The sequence below is a fragment of the Oncorhynchus gorbuscha genome, linkage group LG24 (assembly GCF_021184085.1).
Source record: "Oncorhynchus gorbuscha isolate QuinsamMale2020 ecotype Even-year linkage group LG24, OgorEven_v1.0, whole genome shotgun sequence".
NCBI lineage: Eukaryota > Metazoa > Chordata > Actinopteri > Salmoniformes > Salmonidae > Oncorhynchus > Oncorhynchus gorbuscha.
In genome coordinates, this window is record NC_060196.1 from 11,939,916 (window position 1) to 11,960,017 (window position 20,102).

At 42.9% G+C, this 20,102-nt stretch overlaps 1 protein-coding gene and 1 pseudogene across 1 annotated transcript; both read right to left on the reverse strand.

The window, feature by feature from the left end:
* Window positions 1–3,518: 3,518 nt before the first annotated feature.
* Window positions 3,519–20,102, reverse strand: part of LOC124012434 — a 52,544-nt pseudogene continuing 35,960 nt past the window's right edge.
* LOC124012478 (zinc finger protein 3-like) lies at window positions 8,693–15,252 on the reverse strand. The gene is made up of 3 exons (XM_046326128.1): window positions 14,771–15,252; window positions 10,665–10,795; window positions 8,693–10,479 (listed from the first exon to the last, which is right to left on the reverse strand). Exons 1-3 carry the CDS (start codon window positions 15,048–15,050, stop codon window positions 9,328–9,330), a joined length of 1,563 nt encoding a protein of 520 aa, XP_046182084.1. The 5' UTR covers window positions 15,051–15,252; the 3' UTR covers window positions 8,693–9,327.

The following is a 20,102-nucleotide window of genomic DNA, read 5'->3' on the forward strand; positions in this document are numbered from 1 at the left end:
AATCATGGTCCCACACTTAACACAAAATTAGTCAAGACCCGAGCCCTTTCCACAAAGCGTCTAAGAGTAGAATGCTGTTCATCGATTACAGCTCAGCATTTAACACCATAGTACCCTCCAAACTCGTCATTAAGCTCTCGACCCTGCCCTGTGCAACTGGGCCCTGGACTTTCTGTCGGGCCGCCCCCAGGTGGTGAGGGTAGGACACAACATCTCCTCCCCGCTGATCCTCAACACTGGGGCCCCACAAGGGTGCGTTCTCAGCTCTCTCCTGCACTCCCTGTTCACCCACGCCTCCAACTCAATCATCAAGTTTGCAGACGACACTACAGTGGTAGGCTTGATTACCAACAACGACGAGACGGCCTACAGGGAGGAGATGAGGGCCCTCCGAACGTCGTGTCAGGAAAATAAACTCACACTCAACGTCAACAAAACAAAGAAGATGATGGTGGACTTCAGGAAACAGCAGAGGGAGAACCCCCCTATCCACATCGACGGGACAGTAGTGGAGAAGCTGGAAAGTTGTAAGTTCCTCGGCGTACACATCACCGACAATCTGAAATGGTCCACCCACACAGAGAGCGTGGTGAAGAAGGCACAACAGCGCCTCTTCAACCTCAGGAGGCTGAACAAATTTGGCTTGTCACCAAAAACACTCACAAACCTTTACAGATGCACAATCGAGAGCATTCTGTCGGGCTGTATCACCGCCTGGTACGGCTCCGCCCACAGCTGCAAGGCTTTCCAGAGGGTAGTGCGGTCTGCACAACGCATCACCGGGGGCAAACTACCTGCCCTCCAGGACACCTACAGCACCTGATGTCACAGGAAGGCCAAAAAGATCAACAACCACCCGAGCCACTGCCTGTTCACCCCGCTATCATCCAGAAGGCGAGGTCAGTACAGGTGCATCAAAGCTCGGACCGAGAGACTGAAAAACAGCTTCTATTTTAAGGCCATCAGACTGTTAAACAGCCACCACTAACATTGAGTGGCTGCTGCCAATATACTGACTCAAATCTCTAGCCACTTTAATAATAAAAAATTGGATGTAATAAATGTATCACTAGTCACTTTAAACAATGCCACTTTATATAATGTTTACATACCCTGTATTACTCATCTCATATGTATATACTGTACTCTATATCATCTACTGTATCTTGCCAACGCCTTTCAGCCATCGCTCATCCATATATTTATATGTACATATTCTTATTAATTCCTTTATACTTGTGTGTATAAGATAATTGTTTGATTACTTGTTAGATAATACTGTACGGTCGGAACTAGAAGCACAAGCATTTCACTAACCTCGCATTAACATATGCTAACCATGTGTATGTGACCAATAAAATGTGATCTAAGATCTTTATATAATCTTATTAATTTTGATCTAAAAGGCAAAACTGATCGTAGATCACCTAATACCATTCAGACAGTAGTTTACAGAGGGCTCACCTCAGTGAGACTGTGTGTGTGTGTTCCTGTGCTGCTCAGCTGGTTCCTCTGTGGGTTCAGGAGGTGGTGTAGTCTGGTTGTTCTCCATGACCATGGTCCCCTCAGGGTTCCCCAGACCCTCCTCCTTCACCAGAAGCACTGGAAGACACAGGTGATAGACAAAACATTAAGAACACCTGCTCTTTCCATGACAGACCAGGTGAATCCAGGTGAAAGCTACGATCCCTTATTGATGTCACTTGTTAAATCCACTTCAATCAGTGTAAATGAAGGGGAGGAGACATGTTATAGAAGGATTTTCAAGCCTTGAGACATGGATTGTGTATGTGTGCCATTCAGAGTGTGAATGGGCAAGACAAAATATCTGCCTTTGAACGGGGTATGGTAGTATGTGCCAGGCACACCGGTTTGTCTCAAGAACTGCAACGCTGCTGGGTTTTTCACACTCAACAGTTTCCTGGCTGTATCAAAAAGTGTATACAACCCAAAGGACATTCAGCCAACTTGACACAACTGAGGGAAGCATTGGAGTTGACATGGGCCAGCATTCCTGTGGAACGCTTTCAACACCGTGTAGAGGCCATGCCCCGACAAATTGAGGCTGTTCTGAGGACAAATGGAGGGCTGCAACTCAATATTAGGAAGTTGTTTTAACGTTTGGTATACTCAGAATTACTCATTGCCCAGTGACATGAGCCTACAAGACAAGCTAAAGTACATCTATGCTCGCTTCGAGGCAAGTAACACTGTAACATGCATGAGAGCACCAGCATCAATCTCTATTGCACTCCACACTGCCCTTTCCCACCTGAACAAAAGGAACATTATGTGAGAATGCTATTCATTGACTACAGCTCAGCGTTCAACACCATAGTGCCCTCAAAGCTCACCACTAAGCTAAGGACCCTGGGACTAAACACCTCTTTCTGCAACTGGATCATGTATTTCATGACGGGCCACCCCCAGGTGGTAAGGGTAGAAAATATCAGCCACGCTGATCCTCAACACGGGGGCCACTCAGGGGTGCGTGCTCAGTCCCCTCCTGTACTCCCTGTTCACTCATGACTGCACGGCCAGGCACGACTCCAACACCATCATATTAAGTTTGCTGATAACACAACAGTGAGACAGCTTATGGGGAGGAGGTTAGAGACCTGGCCATGTGGTGCCAGGACAACAACCTCTCCCTCAACGTGATCAAGACAAAGGAGATGATACAGCAAACACACCAAGACAGTCGTGAAGAGGGCACAACAAGGCCTATTTCCCCTCAGGACACTGAAAAGATTTGGCATGGGTCCTCAGATCCTCAAGACGTTCTACAGCTGCACCATCGAGAGCATCACTGCCTGGCATGGCAACTGCTCGGCCTCCGACTACAAAGCACTAGTGTGTACAGCTGCTGATACTCTGTATATTATCTATGCATAATCCCTCTAACTCTACCTACATGTACATATTACCGACTAACCGGTGCCCACACACACTGCCTCTCGACCGGTACCCCCTGTATATAGCCTCGCTATTGTTATTTTACTGCTGCTCTTTATTATTTGCTACTTTTATTTCTTATTTATCATTTTTTTTTACAAAAAACTTGTTTTTCTTAACTGCATTGTTGGTTAAAGGCTTGTAAGTAAGCATTTCACTGTAAGGTCTACTACACCTGTTGTATTCGGTGCATGTGACAAATAAAAATAGATTTGTACACTCCTTTGGGTATGTACACACAGATAATAAACACAATTTCAACATGTAGTGTTTACCCATCCCCACTACGTTTGAGTCCTATACTGTAGTTACAGAATGACTTCACTGATGTTAAACCCATCATGGTGGATAAAAACAAGTCAGCTCTGATAAGTCAAAAGTCATCATCAGACAAACCTGACTAACCTATGAGGTGTACAGTAGGTGTTAGTTATGTGGGTATGTGTAGGTATATTTAGTAAGTGTATAATGGTTATGAAGCACTGTCAGGTGTATGTAGAATAGGGTGAGATCAGATGTGATGTATACAAAAGAGAGTCTCAATGAAAGTCTTAGAATGAAATGTCCCAGTTTGTTTATTTATGTTAAATACACCATATGAAAACCACACGTCTCAACTAAATCTGCATAAACTTCATGAACTTTATTAATTTTCTCATTAAAAAGTGTCTTGGGAAAAACATTTAATAGTTGAATGGAAGTAATGAAATAGGCATTTGTGAACATCATATAGCCTACACAGTACAAACACAATCTGAAACAGACTCGTTAGGCCTTATATATCACACAAAGTCTGGATGCAATATTCTACCCAAGAATATTCAACAATAAAACCTGTTACTCTTGTTATTCCAAATGCATCTGTGGCTATTTCCTGCTGACAATGAAAATGTATCTTTGTCTTTAATGCAGGATTCGAACTAAAGGTCTAATGAGTGAAAAGGCTACATTCTATGTTATGGTGTTTCTGCTGGTGTATCCTGAGGTAGCTCTTCTCTGAAAACCTCTTCCCACAGTGCGTACAGGCAAACAGCATTTCTACCGTGTGGACCTTCAGGTGCATCTTCAGCTTGTGCTGGTGGGAGAACCTCTTCTCACACTGGGTACAGCTGTATGGTTTCTCCCCTGTGTGGACCCTCTGGTGCCTTTTCAGGTCACCACCCTGGGCGAAGCGCATGTAACACTGGGTACAGCTGAAGGGTTTCACCCCTGTGTGGACCCTCTGGTGCCTCTTCAGGCTGGATGAGTGGGAGAAACTGACCTGGCATAGGTGGCAGCTGAATGGTTTCTCCCCTGTGTGAATCCTCTGGTGAATCTCCACCTGTTTGGGGAAACTGAAGGCTTTCCCACAGAACGAACATGGGAAGCGCTTCTCTTTGGCACTACCGCCTTTACTGATAGCGTCTCTACTACTGTCATTTGTCAATGGGCTTGTGTAGCTATTTAGTGTTGAGGCACTGGCATTGTCTGAGGTCTGGTTTAACAGGAGAGTGTGAGGAGGATGAAGGCCAGGGAGTGTCTGTGTTGTTGCAGGGTCCATGTTCCAGTTGATAGATCCTATAGAAGGCAGGCTGTAGGCAGCACCTGTTAGGGGGTTAACCTGAGGCACCATCAGTCTCTCTGAATCACAACTATAGGAGCAGGACGGAGCATCGCTCGCAGAGTCTGTGTCTGTTCTCTCCTGCTGCATACTGACACCGCTCCGTCCCCGCAGACCAAATCTACACCTGGTTTCAGCCAGTCTGTTGTCATGGAGACTAAGTTCAGATGTTGCTTTGTGTTTGACAGTCTGTTTCTGGTTGTGGTTAACTGTGTTGTTCCCCAGCCCAGAGTTGAGGACGCTGTCCCATCCACTGACCTCCACTATGTCGCCTCTGGTCTTGGCCTGCTCAGTGATGTTGTCACCTGAGCCCTTGGTTGCACCTGTCTGGGTATCCAAGATGGTCACCCAGTCTCCCTGTTAGCCTCCAGCCAACCACCTGCAGGAAGAGGTTACAAAAAAGACTTCACATGTCAGAAAAAACTACACATTACATTTTTGTTTGAGTTAATTACCTTGTGAAGTAAATATATTAAAATTGGGGGTTTTTTGCATTTAAAGAAAATAAAAGCCAGGTGCATCACTATTCCCATTGAAGATCTATTACTGTATGTAGGCTATATGTATTTCTCCCTTACTTTGCTCCCCCATCTTTAGTCCACTCAGCAGATCAATGCTCACTGGTCCGTCTTCTATCATCTCCTCTTTGACCAGCAGCAGGTCAGGCTTCCCATCCTCCATGTCTACTGACTGTAAGAGATACAGAGTGAGAGGATGTTGGACTTAGAAATGTGATATGAGCACCCTGCTATGGAGCATCTTCTGATTGGACAATGAGGGATTGCTATGAGTACTATGCAAACAAGTTAGATGATTTGATTACTTGACCATCTTTAATGGTTTGATAATTCAAAGGCTCACCTCAGTGAGACTGTGTGTGGTCCTGTGCTGCTCAGTGGGTTCAGGAGGAGGTGTAGTCTGGTTGTCCTCCATGACCATGTTCCCCTCAGGGTTCCCCAGACCCTCCTCCTTCACCAGCAGCACCTCTGGACCCTCCTCCTCCTGGAAGAGACAGGTGATACAGATTACACAGACATACACTCCCTCAGGTATGTACACACAGATAATAAACACTTTCAATATGGAGTGTTTACCCATCCCCACTATGTTTGAGTCCTATACTGTAGTTACAGAATTACTTAATTCTTGTCCAACCTATCATATAGCCTAGTGTCCCTGATTGACTCTGTCATCCCCCTCCCCTTTTGTGCCTTCCTAGTTCCCGTGTCCGCCCAACCTAAACCCATACCCTAAACCATACCCTCTACCCCTTACTTCTCTTTTTATCCGTCCCGTTTCGTCTGGTCCTTTGATTTTAAATTGCATTATTATCACGGTAGACAAATATTTTGTTGGTAAAAAATAAGTTGGCTATGATAAGTCATCATCAGACAAACCTGACTAAACTATGAGGTGTACAGTAGGTGTTAGTTATGTGGGTATGTGTAGGTATATTTAGTAAGTGTATAATGGTTATAAAGCACTGTCAGTGTATGCAGAATAGGGTGAGATCAGATGTGATGTGTACTAAAAGAGTCCCAATGAAAGTCTTAGAATGAAACGTCCCGTTTTGTGTTTATTAAACATAAACAAGTGTTATATACACCATATGAAAACCACACACATACAACAACAAAAAAATCAGCATGAACTTGATAAACTACATTAAATATCATTAAAAATGTCTTGGGGAAAAATGAAGTAGGTCAATGGAAGTCATGAACATCATATATCCTACACAGTACAACCACAATATATATATAAAACAGACTGAGTGTACAACATTAAGAACTCTTTCAATGACAGACTGACCAAATTAATCCAGGTGAAAGCGATGATCCTTTAATTTTGTCACTTGATAAATCCACTTTATCCAGTGTAGATGAAGGAGAGGAGGCAAGTTAAAGAAGTCTTGAGACATGGATTGTGTATGTCTGCCATTCAGAGGGTGAATGGGCAAGACAATAGATTTAAGTGCCTTTGAACCGGGTATGGTAGTGGGTGCTCAACAGTTTCCCGTGTACATCAGGAATGGTCCACGACACAACTGTGGGAAGGTGTTTGTACCGTTTGGTATACTCAGTGTATATCAATGTCTGGAGGCAATATTCTACTCGGGAATATTCAACAATGAAAAATGTTACTCTCCTTATTCCAAATGCATCCGTGGATCTTTTCTGTTAACAATGAAAAGTATTGTTTTTCTTTAACCCTTCACACTCCTGCCCGGGTTGAAAATTGCAGATTTCGACACTGATAAGCACTTAAATTGGAACAAAGTGGCTGTACAGTAACATGCTATACATGACGTCAGAGCTCAGGGTCTCAGAGCTGGATGGGTTTTGACTGACAGACGTTCTGAACTTGAGCACCACATGACAAGCAGATGCCTCTGACCCTCCTGCTAATTGAGCAACTTTTGCTCATGTTTTTATTGTCTGAGTGAGGGGAATGTAAATTGAGGGAAATGCTGAAAATGAAGAGGGCTGTGGTCATGAAATGTTGGCAGCCGGTTATTGTCATGCAAAAGACTGTAGGTCTCATTGTAACTGACCGTTAATGAACATAAACGCGTTTATCATCTCCAGGCCGCCGACTTCGGAACATCTACATAAAACATTTTTTTTAAGTATAATAAATCAATTGAATATACAACCTCACAATAAATCTATTTATTTTAACCAGGTCTAAAATAAACATTATGATATGAATAACATTTATTTCAGAAGAACAGAGTATGAGTTGGCCTATGCTATCTGGCTATGCTCCATGACATAGGCTGTAGTCTTGTTCACTTAGCTGACAATATATGCTTAAGTCCCCGTGACATTATTTTATTTCATAGTAAGAATAATATAATTGAACTCAGCTGAATAAAAATAGAGAGGATATTTTTCCCATTACTGAGCGACCGCGCAGACGAAGTGGCTATGTTGAGCGTAAAAGTTAGCATTTGAAACAGGTCCTATATGCTAGTTTGAGTTATTTGGCAACAAATACCTTAGAAAGCAAAACATATATGGGCTGCATGGTGTGACTATAGGATATCGATAATTTGAGAAAGTGTGGGGGGGGGGGGGGGTGTTAGGATTTAAAACAACATCCACAACAACCATGTTTCACACTGCTCCAACCTGCTGTTGAACTTCTTTCTTCAAATTTGATTATCACAGTGTGGTGAGCTTTAAACGTACTTACAGGGGCTCTGTTTTGATGATCAGTGTTTGACGTGATTTTCCATTGCATTTGCATTACTGTCAGAGTGGTTGATGGACAATAGAGCCCCGAGTACCAGGTCATTAGGACCTGATGGTCATTAGCAAGTTGGGTACTACCAAAGCATGTCCAGTGCATAAAAGGAGATGGCAAGTGGCATTTTACTGCGGTCATGACTCATGACTGCTTGTGTGGCGGTAATATGGTCACTGCAACAGCCCTAGATACAAGATGACATGGGGTTATACCCAGAGTTGTCTTGAACAGAATGAGCCCGTTTGTTGAATTGTGATTTTTTTTTGGGGGGGGGGCTGCGGACCACGCATTTTAATTTACTTATGACTCCATTCTATGCATAGCAAAAGTATGATCTGCTTCTCTGAATTGCCTTGTGAAACCCAACACTAAGATCGTATTTTATCATTTAGCTTTTATAATTGATGTTGGCAATAGAGCAAGGTTTCAAATTATGAACACCTGGCCCAGATTGTGATTTATTATGGACCGTTTTTGGATTTCCTAAACAACAGTAATCGTGTAAAGGCGGGGATGCAGGGCTGTGTTCCAAACAAAACCACTACAGGTCCTGGTCGGGCCCTGGATGGGAGACCAGATGCTGCTGGAAGTGGTGTTGGAGGGCCAGTAGGAGGCACTCTTTACTCTGGTCTAAAAAATATCCCAATGCCCCAGGGCAGTGATTGGGGACACTGCCCTGTGAAGGGTGCTGTCTTTCGGATGGGATGTTAATCGGGTGTCCTGACTCTCTGAGGTCATTAAAGATCACATGGCACTTATTGTAAGAGCAGGGGTGTTAACCCCGGTGTCCTGGCTAAATTCCCAATCTGGCCTTCAAACCATCACGGTCACCTAATAATCCCCAGTTTACGATTGGCTCATTCACCCGTGTAACTATTCCCCAGGTGTTCTCAGTCAACTTACCTGGTGAAATAACAGAAATAATTTTTTTTTTTTTTTAAACAAATGTGATTGATCTAGTTCCTCAACGGCACAGCTAGGAGAGCAAAAAGAAAATCACCTTAAAGTTGAAGACACTTCCTTAAGTCATAAAAGTGCATTGAAATTACTTCATAACTGTGTACACTTTGGAGAGGTGTGTTGCTGCTTGGAAACACCAGTTAGTCCTCTCACTCAAACCCTGGTCATTTTTTTTGTCTTATGTTGCACCAACCCCACATTTTCCTGGAATATTCTTATTTTGTTACTGAAAGTATCCAAAGTATGTTCTGATTTTATTTTTAACAAATGCGGCAAAGTACAGTAAATGTAAAATGTGCATAAAATCAACCATGTAATGTTTGCATTCAGTTTTGTATCAGGAGAACTGTTGTGTCCCCACCCTTAGTCTAATAATTTTACCATAATCTCCAAACTGTTCCCTTTTGATTGCTACCATGGTTATGCAATCCCTAGCTCGTCTGTAAGAAACATTTCGATTTAGCCCTATCCATATAGGCCAATTCTCACAAGTGTAAGGGGTTAAAGTAGGGTTTGATCTAAACGTCAGACGCTATCAAGTGAAATGGTTACGGTCTATGTTATAGAGTGGAATGGTTTTTCTGCTGGTGTATCCTGAGGTAGCTCTTCTCCGAGTACCTCTTCTCGCAGTGCACACAGGCAAACGGCCTCTCTCCCGTGTGGACCTTCAGGTGCATCTTCAGATGGTGCTGGCGGGAGAACCTCTTCTCACACTGGGGGCAGCTGAAGGGTTTCTCCCCTGTGTGGACCCTATGATGCCTCTTCAGGTCACCACCCTGGGCGAAGCATATGTGACACTGGGTACAGCTGAAGGGCTTCTCCCCTGTGTGGACCCTCTGGTGGATCTCCACTTTCTGGGGGCAGCTGAAGCCTTTGTTACAGAACATACAGAGGAACCGTTTCTCTTTACTATTGCCTGATGTGGCCCCCCCTCCCAGAGCCTGGGCTCCAGCCCTGTCGTTTGAGTTCAATACCTGATCGAAAAGGCAGCGTCCGTGTGAATTGGAAGGCCCCATCGAAGTGGACACTGGCTGGTAATCTCCAAGTGTGTGTAAAGGGGAGTGGTTTGTGACATTTGGATTAGTCGCTAAGCTTTCCCTGTAATCTAAGAAATCACTGCCCTGTGAGAGTCCATATCCTAGGTGACTATCTGCATTCCATGTGGGAGGAGTGTCACCCTCCACTTTCACAGTCACTTCATCTACGACGAGACCCTCCCCTTTCTTATCTAGGCTCCCTTCAGAGTACACACTATTACTGTACCGGTTCCAGTCCCCTCTAGACAGATCAGTCTGTGTCTCTAAACACAAGGATATGTTTCCAGGGTTCATCTCTGTAGTAGAAGAACAAGACAAATCATTGCCAGTCTCTAATGCATCTTGATGGGAAGGAATTGGGCTCGGGTTACTGTAAAGTAAATACTCTGAGCCGGGAGCAGGAAGACAACCCAGTCCCTCTGGGTCTGATCTGTGGTCAGAGCCTGTGTGTAAAAGCCTTTGCGTTACAGTTAAAGTCTCTGTGTCTGTCTCTGACTTGTGTCTGTCTCTGACCTCCGTGATGCTGCGTTGGGTCCTGGGCTGCACTGTGCCGCGGTCCTCCCTGGCTACAGGGGGCACTCCAGCCGTTCCAGTCTGGATGTCTCTGCTGTGCCATGGGTCCTCCTCTCCTTCAGGCCTCTCCTGCTTAATCCCAGGACCTGCAGCATCTGCTGACTGACACAAGAAGAGAAGTTATTACGGGTGCATATTAGTTGAATTAGATCATGTCTCACAAGCTCCCCTATGGCAGATAAATGAGGATATACATGTAAGCAAATGAATATCTGAGGGGAGCCTTTCTGAAATAAACTGGCCACATTTGATGTACTGTAACTTTGATGTAATACTATTACACTAACCTCTATCACGATAACATGCTGGGTTGAGGTTCCACTCCCCTCATCAACAGTGATTGGTTGGTCATCTCTCCATGTATTGTGTTCCGCTGGCTTCACAAAGCTCCTGTGGCCTCCAGTGAGATGTCCTTCACCTGAGAGAGTGATTGGGGGAAAAGAGGTGGTTAGGTTAGCTACTGTCATTGCTGAACAGTATATTGTACCCTATTGACACTGTAGCATTGGCAAGGATGTATGGTAATACTTCAGATTACTTCTTGATATACAGTACTATTTATAAACTCAGCAAAAAAAGAAAATGTTCATTTTTCAGGACCCTGTCTTTCAAAGATAATTCGTAAAAATCCAAATAACTTCACAGATCTTCATTGTAAAGGGTTTAAACACTGTTTCCCATGCTTGTTCAATGAACCATAAACCATTAATGAACATGCACTTGTGGAACAGTCAAGACACTAACAGCTTACAGACAGTAGGCAATTAAGGTCACAGTTATGAAAACTTAGGACACTAAAGAGGCCTTTCTACTGACTCTGAAAAACACCAAAAGTAAGATGCCCAGTATCCCTGCTCATCTGCGTGAACGTACCTTAGGCATGCTGCAAGGAGGCATGAGGACTGCAGATGTGGCCAGGGAAATAAATTGCAATGTACGTACTGTGAGATGCCTAAGACAGCGTTACAGGGAGACAGGACAGACAGCTGATCGTCCTCGCAGTGGCAGACCATGCGTAACAACACCTGCACAGGATCGGTACATCCGAACATCACACCTGTGGGACAGGTACAGGATGGCAACAACAACTGCCCGAGTTACACCAAGAACGTAGGCCTGTTGTAAGGCAGGTCCTCACCAGACATCACCGGCAACAATGTCGCCTATGGGCACAAACCCACCGTCACTGGACCAGATGGGACTGGCAAAAAGTGCTCTTCACTGACGAGTCGCGGATTTGTCTCACCAGGGGTAATGGTTGGATTTGCGTTTATTGTCGAAGGAATTAGAGTTACACACTTGCAGGTGCCTTGGTGGAAGAGTGGGGTAATATCTCACAGCAAGAACGGGCAAATCTGGTGCAGTCCATGAGGAGATGCACTGCAGTACTTAATGCAGCTGGTGGCCACACCGGATACTGACTTACTTTTGATTTTGACGCCCCCTTTGTTCAGGGACACATTATTCCATTTCTGTTCATCACATGTCTGTGGAGCTTGTTCAGTTTATGTCTCAGTTGTTGAATCTTGTTATGTTCATACAAATATTTACACATGTTCAGTTTGCTGAAAATAAACGCAGTTGACAGTGAGAGGACATTCCTTTTTCTTCAGGGGAATTACTACATACTATCCAAAAACTGACCAAGACCCAATTCTGGCTAAAGGGCATTTTCACTGCTGCTCCATTTCACTCTATATGTTCATTAATGTTATTTACATAGCATGTCATATAAAACAGGCCGTCGACATTTCTTGGTTGTAAGCGAACCACAATATCCATAATTCATTGTGATTTCAAGACGTAGTAGAGGTGGATACTCCCCTTGAGAAATATCTCAACTTCAGTGTTTTGAGCCAGCACTTTCAGCCCGAGGATTTCGAACAGACCTGAAGTCTCAACTGATGGGGTTGCCAGGTGTCACCCTCCTCACCAATCCAAGCACCATCATTATGCACACCTGGACTTCATCACCTTGATTACTCTACATGTATTTAGCCCTCTGTAACCTAACATGCTGACCAGACCGGACACGTCGCAAAAATACATTTAGAAATACATGTTATTCAATTATTGCACCCACACTGCTCACGCACGCCAACATGCATCTGCTTTGCCAAGGGCTAAAATATAACTAATTTATATTTCTGACTGCAGATCACGCTGCAAGTCCTGCCTCTCCCATTGGTTATACGCACGTGGGTGATTGAAAGACTAACTGTTTTGCCTGTCGTTGTGGTAATACTATGAAAGTGTAGATGCCAATCGCCATATAAGTACAAAGATGAAAGCCTGGAAGGAGGAGAGATGACTAAACATTCGGTTGGCCGTTTTATGTGTTGATTAATTATCGGAGTAAAGGACCTTGTGCATTTCAGGTAAAATAACAACTCAATGTTTATATCCCAGGACAAATGAGCTAGTAGCAGCAAGCTAGCTAAATAGGACACATTAGCTAGCAAGTGCAGGCTAACTAGCTAAATTGCCATACATGTTTAATGCTTTTCGACCTGTCCCCAAATTAATGTAATTGGTTCAGAGTTTGTTTTGATATTTTAACTGCTAACCTGCTTGTCGTGATCGTGTTTGGTGTAGGGGGACAAAATACATTTATGCACGATGGCGCACGCGAGCAGCCGGTTTTTGGTTCTGTCGTGGTTTTGTTCACGTTCAGTACGCTTCTCCTGTTTTGTTTGTTTATTTAACTCACCTTCTGCTTCCTGTCTCCAAGCTCATTTGTAACAACGGGTCATATAACGTTAAAGTGACGTAATTCCATCGATTTCCCACTTCAGAGGAAGGCATCCGATCAGTGCAGCAGAAAAGAAGTCGAGCTGAGATGGCTAAGTTAACCCTACTATCATGTACATATCACCTGAATAATTTAATGTTACCAACTGCTCATATGTATACACTAGTCTATTCTACTGTATTTTAATCAATGCCACTCCAACATTGCTCGTCTTAACATTTCTTATTTCCATTCTTTTAGATGTGTGTATTGTTATATACTACTGCACTGTTGGAGTTAGGAACACACGCCTTTCACTACAACCGCAATAACACCTGCTAAATGTGTAGATTAACAATAAAACATTTGATTTGAACTCTTTGAGGTCTACATCTGTTCGGCGCGTGTGACAAATACAATATTTGAATTCGGTCACTAGCAAGCGAACTACATGTGTTTTATGTAAGACCAATATAGCTAGACATTCCAAAGCAAATCGATGTAATTAGTAAACAGATTGATTCTATGTTTAGAGGGGTAATGTGCAATAAGTGACTCCGTAATAAGTGTACCACCCCCATCTCTAAACATAACATATTGTCTTATATGGTTACACGCAGGCCTGTGGCAGTAATTAAAATTTCTCAGCTGTTATTGTCATAAGATGCCGGTCTCACGGAAGGGGGTTCAAACGATCAACTTACGCTTTTAGGAAACCGAGCCCAGGGGTATTCAACTCTTACCCTACGAGGTCTGGGGCCTACTAGTTCATGTTCGACTTGATAATTAATTGCACCCACCTGGGCGGGGTTTCCCAAAACCATCATTGCACTGAGGTCATCTTAATTCCATTAACTAAACGGAGAAAATGTTTTTCAGTGCTACAATACTTGTGAAACCGAGCACAGGTGTTCCTGGTCTAAATCAGTCCCTGAGTAGAGGAACAATAAACGCAGTGGAACTGGCTTGTACAACTCCAGTAAACCCAGTCGCTGTGCAACACTCCTGAATGTAATCTCGGGCAAAGACAATTATTGAGAAGAGCGGGATCCCAGCTTTCCAGTGCTGCTTGAATGTTCAATGAGTCTGACATGACAATATAAAAAGTAACCACGGGAAGCATTTTCCAAACAGTGTAAATATCAGATTGTATGGTTGACTATAATAGGCTAAGGTACTTGCGCAGACTGCAAATGAAAAATGAAATCAGCCATGATTGAAATTCTGCGTGTACAACTTGCTTTCCTGTAATATTGGCTAGGAACAGTAACTTTCTCATGGTACTGGCAAATTTACCTGAATGTCAAGCCCTGTAACGGCTCTATTGAACAAGGACAATCATATCTACTCCTGATCGTGCAATTAGCTAAACACAATTGGGCCACAATAATTGCTACAAAACATGACTCCATTCATTTTTAGATCTGACAACAGGCTCAATCAACCGATAGCGTCATCAGTGTAACTCTCCGGCACTAAAATGTAAAAACACCGCTAGAGTGCATAATTATGTCAAACTCATCACTCAGAATTATGTAGGTAGTGGTTAAACACCCCAAATAGTGTCTGGTGGTGAAGTGTCCCTTTAACCATAAGTGGTTAATACATTTAAAGTCATATGCCCAGAGGGGAACCGGGCAACAGGCCGCCTGCAAAATGTACCTCTTGCCATTCCTCTGTATCGGTCGAGGATCTTGACACTACTGGGACGACTGGCGAGGACGCGCTCTTGTATTGTCTCTGCGCGCTCCCGTGACACCTTCAGTTCCAGTAGCTGTAGTTTCCTCCGCAATACCCGGTTTTCTTTCTGGCTTTGAGTTATTTCCAAACGAAACACTGCATAGTCGTCGTCTACGAGTTTACAGACCTCTGTCACTGCTGCATTCGCTAACACCTCCATAATGGAGGCTATTTGCGTGTGAAAAACCATACAGTCAGCCATTGTTAGCTAACGTTAGCAGCTAGCGAGCGTTACCTAGATAACATCAACCAAGTCCGGTCACCAACGCGAATTAAAGACTACCTGGGACAAGTATGTGATGCTGTGCAGTTAAATGAGTCATATTTTTTTCCATGGCGTAAATGTCTGAATAACAACAATAAAAACGCTAACTTGGAAATGATTATTGGGCAGTTCACTTCCGTTTACTACTACTTCTTCAAATGTATATTGGCAGATCATCAACTGAAAGGTACATACACCGCCACCTACTGTACTGGAGTGTGAGGTCGGTCACGGCTTCCACAAAGAGCAGGTTGTCCTCCCTGGGTGCACGGTTTTTTTTTTGCCATAGAACATCACAGCTGATTCAAATAGTCAAAGCATGATGAGTTGGTTATTTGAATCAGCTCTGTTGGGGGCAGGATTTAGTTTGGGGAAACCCTGCCATAGAGCAATAGCGTACATGTTTTTTGACATATGCATCACTGGGGATGCCTTGCCCCTCTCCAAAAAAAGCCATATTACAACCGGTGTTGTGATAATCGCGTTGTTTGCTCTATAACCTGTTAATACACATGCCTTGCAGACGTGATATATATCATAGGCCTAAAGGCAGAGACGATAACAAGTGGCAGAATACATTTAACCATACCTTTGTTTTATCACAAAACCCGATAGCAACCTCTGTCCAGTGCAGTCCACAATGCATATTGCATGTACAGTAACAGAGTTACATGACCTACAGCATGGTTAAGCCCGTTAATGTTAAAATTCAGACCACTAAACTGCTATTGATTTAGAACCACAGAGTTCTCACAAAGAAAACAGAAGCCGCCTTCACTATTCCAGCAACATGTCATCATCACATCCCCTATGCTTAGTCTAATACAGTGACAACTAAAAGATATCAAAAACAATTTAGTCCAATCAACGCAAGCTAAATATGATGTGTCTGTCAATGCTTCTGACTTCTGTGTGCGCGTCCGTGCAAGTAGAAAAACATGTTGACTCACCCTACTTGTAGAGAAATGCCAAAGCCATCCTCTTTCATGTTGACGAAACGCTCTATCACTCTGTCATACAGTACACGCTTTTATGTTTTGTTGTCCTAGACTACCTGGCTAAAATGCTTGCTCGCTAGTCGAACTTCCATTCATGGGCAACGTTGGCTAGTTAACATTAGCCTTCTAGGCCTACATCTAGCTACATATGGAACTTCCATCCAATCAGGCAAGGGGCAAACAACAATGGACCAGAATCACCGTTATAATCAATGTCCAGTACGGAGAACTATCTCCATCCATGGCTAATTTAGGAAAGGGACAATTTTAGCTAGCTGGCACCAGAGGACAGCAACACCCACGAGATGCAACAATTCAAGTTTTTCTGTCGATGACGTATACTTTCAATGGGATTTGATAGGAGTGATGCCAAAATCCAACCTTGGCTTCCCTTGACATGTTTTTCTTTTTGGTGCATCGGGAACATTCATAGTTGAGCTCGCTCCGTTTAGCTCGACGCTGATTGGCATAGGGAGGCAAGATGCTCGCTGGCTTCCCTTGCTTTCAATGCTATGGGGGCAAAAATGTCATACTCGTTTGGACCAGACAGCATCAGATAGATGGCCTACACATAGACAGCAACAGATATATTGACATCAATATATCTGCCTGTATCAAAGAATCTCTGGATTAACTATCGAATGTCAGCTAAATGTAGTAAATTGGAAACATTTCTTTAAATAGAAAAATCTGAACTGTCTTGAGCAAGTCTTAAAATGACACAATACCTGTTAGCAAAGGTGTCAGCTAGAGATGATGTGCAGGAGCTTGCAGGGATGTATTGTTTTGCATGTCGACTTTGATGCTAATTAGCATTTTTGAATCAGAGTAAATAGAGCCGACTGTACTGATAAAAGTGACCTTGTTTGAGAGAGATTTACATGGTGATCAAAACGTCACGCAGGCCAACAAAACACAGCCTTTATTGTGATTCTAAAGTCACCTATTGAGGGAAAAAAAATATGGTGGAAAAACATTTGGAACCATTTCCCTGTTTTGACCACTAGGTTATGACACCTCCATTGTGGGTGTCTATACTACTAATATATGCCATTTAGCAGACGCTTTTATCCAAAGCGACTTACAGTCATGTGTGCATACATTCTACGTATGGGTGGTCCCGGGGATCGAACCCACTACCCTGGCGTTACAAGCGCCATGCTCTACCAACTGAGCTACACAGGACTATATTCTCTTAACCCAGAATTTCAAATAAAATAATTCCCTACAAACCTACTTCCAGTACCATGTTTCCCTATCAATTTCAAAATAAGAATTCAATCCCATATGCCCTAATCTCATCCCTTCTGTTCCAATTTCATTATATTATAGCACCTTACTTTCACCCCATTGCCTCTGCCAGCAATCTAACTCATTTTTCTTAATCATTGACCATGTTTACATGCACACCAATATCCTGTTTTTATTTGGGATATTAAAGTATTCTGCTTTTACGTGGACCCATATAAACATCATATCCTGTTTACAATTACCCCAAAAAGCTTGAAACCCGGATAAAATGCCTGGGTTATGCTAATCTTAGGGAGGATCCCGTTTGCTGTTATTTAACAAGGTTTGCCTAGGCTCAGTTTCACATATAATCAGTGTTGTGTGATGACGTTTTCAACAGATTGTTGAACAAGTTACTGGAAAAAGTAGGCTACATGCGCAGTTCGATCCACCATTTATTTAGTTGATATTCCGCACTGGACCGAGTGTTTTAGGCTACTTTCACTCCTAATTTAGATAAATTTCTGTTGATCAGACATTTGGTAGGCCTACATGCAGCTTCTCTTCAGTGAAATATTTGAACATGAACAAAAGTCCATCTGTACTTTTTATTCCAGACTGACTGATCTCTTCAAACTGGGTCAGATTGTATGACTTGTTTATGAGGGAGGGTAATTAACCACTTACCCCTCATTAACTTGTCATTTGAAACAGGCTTGTATACATTTATTTTTTATTTTTAGATACCGTAAACCTAGGCTAGAAAAAGGACAGTTGAATATTTTTTTTTTTTTTTTTTTTTTTTCGTGTTTCAAATATTTTTATTAAACACACACAAGAATGGTGTATAGGTATACATGACAGGTATACAATTCTTATCTAAACATAAAAGAGCATACAGGAACAACAAGACCCAGAGTTCTGTGTGCAGAACAAATAATACAGAACACGACATACAAAACAAGGACACGTAGAAAGAAAGAGGGAAGATGTCCCCCCTATCCCCCATCCCCTATTCCCCCTCCCCCCCTCCCAACTGCTCGGGTGGTAGGGCCAGCACACGCTGCCCAAAGGTAGATAAAAATTTTACCATTGAGAGTGCGTTAATAAGTACAAATTCACAGCGCCGACTCGTCCAAGTAGGAGAGGAAAGGCTGCCAGATTTTATCAAATGTTGATAATTTATTGTTCAGAATATATCTAATTCTTTCTAAGTGTACAGTGTTTGCCAATTCACTGAGCCATAATTTGGTAGAGGGCGCTTCCCTCCTTTTCCAAAACAACAAGATTAGTTTTTTTGCCGAGATGAGACCATACGAGATTAGTTGTTTTTGGGGGTTGGTTAATCTGTTTAGGGACTCAGATACTCCCAGGATTATCAGAAGCGGGTCTGGATCTATTGAAGTCTCCAAAACTTCAGAGAGGATCCTAAAAATTCCACACCAATAACCATGTAAGCTAGAGCATAGGGCAAAGCAGTGGAGTAGTGTACCCTGCGTGGCCTGACATTTATCACATGTAGGGGATGTATCAGGAAATATCCTATGCAGTTTAGTTTTGGAATAGTGTAATCTGTGTAATACCTTGAATTGTATGAGACGATGTCTGGAATTAATGGAGCATGTGTGGATATACTCCAAGCTCTCTTCCCAGTCTGCCACTGAGATGTCAGTCCCTAGTTCTTCCTCCCATTTAGCCTAGATGGCATCAGTAGAAGGTGTGCTAACAGATTGAAAAGCATCATATAGACGCGATATCAGTTTATCTGAGGTGGGGCATATTTTTATGCATCCGTCAAACATGGAAGGTTTAGCATTCTCAAATGTTGGGAGGTGTTTTCTAACGTAGTCTCTAATTTGTAGGTATCTGAAAAAATTACTTCTGGGAAGATTATAAGTTTCCCTCAGCAGCTCAAAGGAAGCAAAGGTCCCTTCTATGTATAAATCCCCTATGGTGCTTATCCCCAACTCTCCCCATCGCTCAAAGGTGTTATCAAGGTTAGAAGGGGCAAAGGAGGGATTCCTGGCGATAGGGAGCATGAATGACATTGGTCTGAGCTCAAAGTGGACTTTAATTTGCTTCCAGATTCGGACTGTGCTATGTATTATAGGATTGTTACAATAAAGTGACATCTCCAGATTGACAGGCGACAAAATCACAGCGCCAATAGAGAAGGGGTGACACTCCTCCCGCTCCATACTAAGCCAGCTGGATGCCGGGAGTACGTCATCCAACAGAAACGTAACAATGCGGAGGTTAGCGGCCCAGTAATAAAATATAAAATTTGGGAGAGACAATCCTCCTTCCATCTTGGATTTACAGAGGTGTTTTTTACCTATCCTGTGTGTTTTATAATCCCAGATGAAAGGATTGATAATTGAGTCCAGTTGTTTATGAAAGGATTTAGGTATGAATACTGGGATGTTCTGATATAGGTAGAGCAGTTGTGGGAGGAAGACCATTTTAATGGCATTAATTCTACCGAGCAGAGAAATTGGGAGAGTTCTCCAAAATAGTATGTTTGCTTTGAGTTTTTGTATCAGAGAGGGAAATTCTCTTTAAATAGTAAGGAGTATTGTTTGGTAACTACAATTCCTAGGTAGGTAAATTTTTCTGAAGATAACTTAAATGGGAGATGTTCTAGCCAGGAGGTATTTTGCGACCGTATGGGCATTAATTCACTCTTGTTACAATTTATTCTGTATCCCGAGAAGGTACCAAACAAATTGATCACATCAAGAATAGCTGGGATACTAGCCTG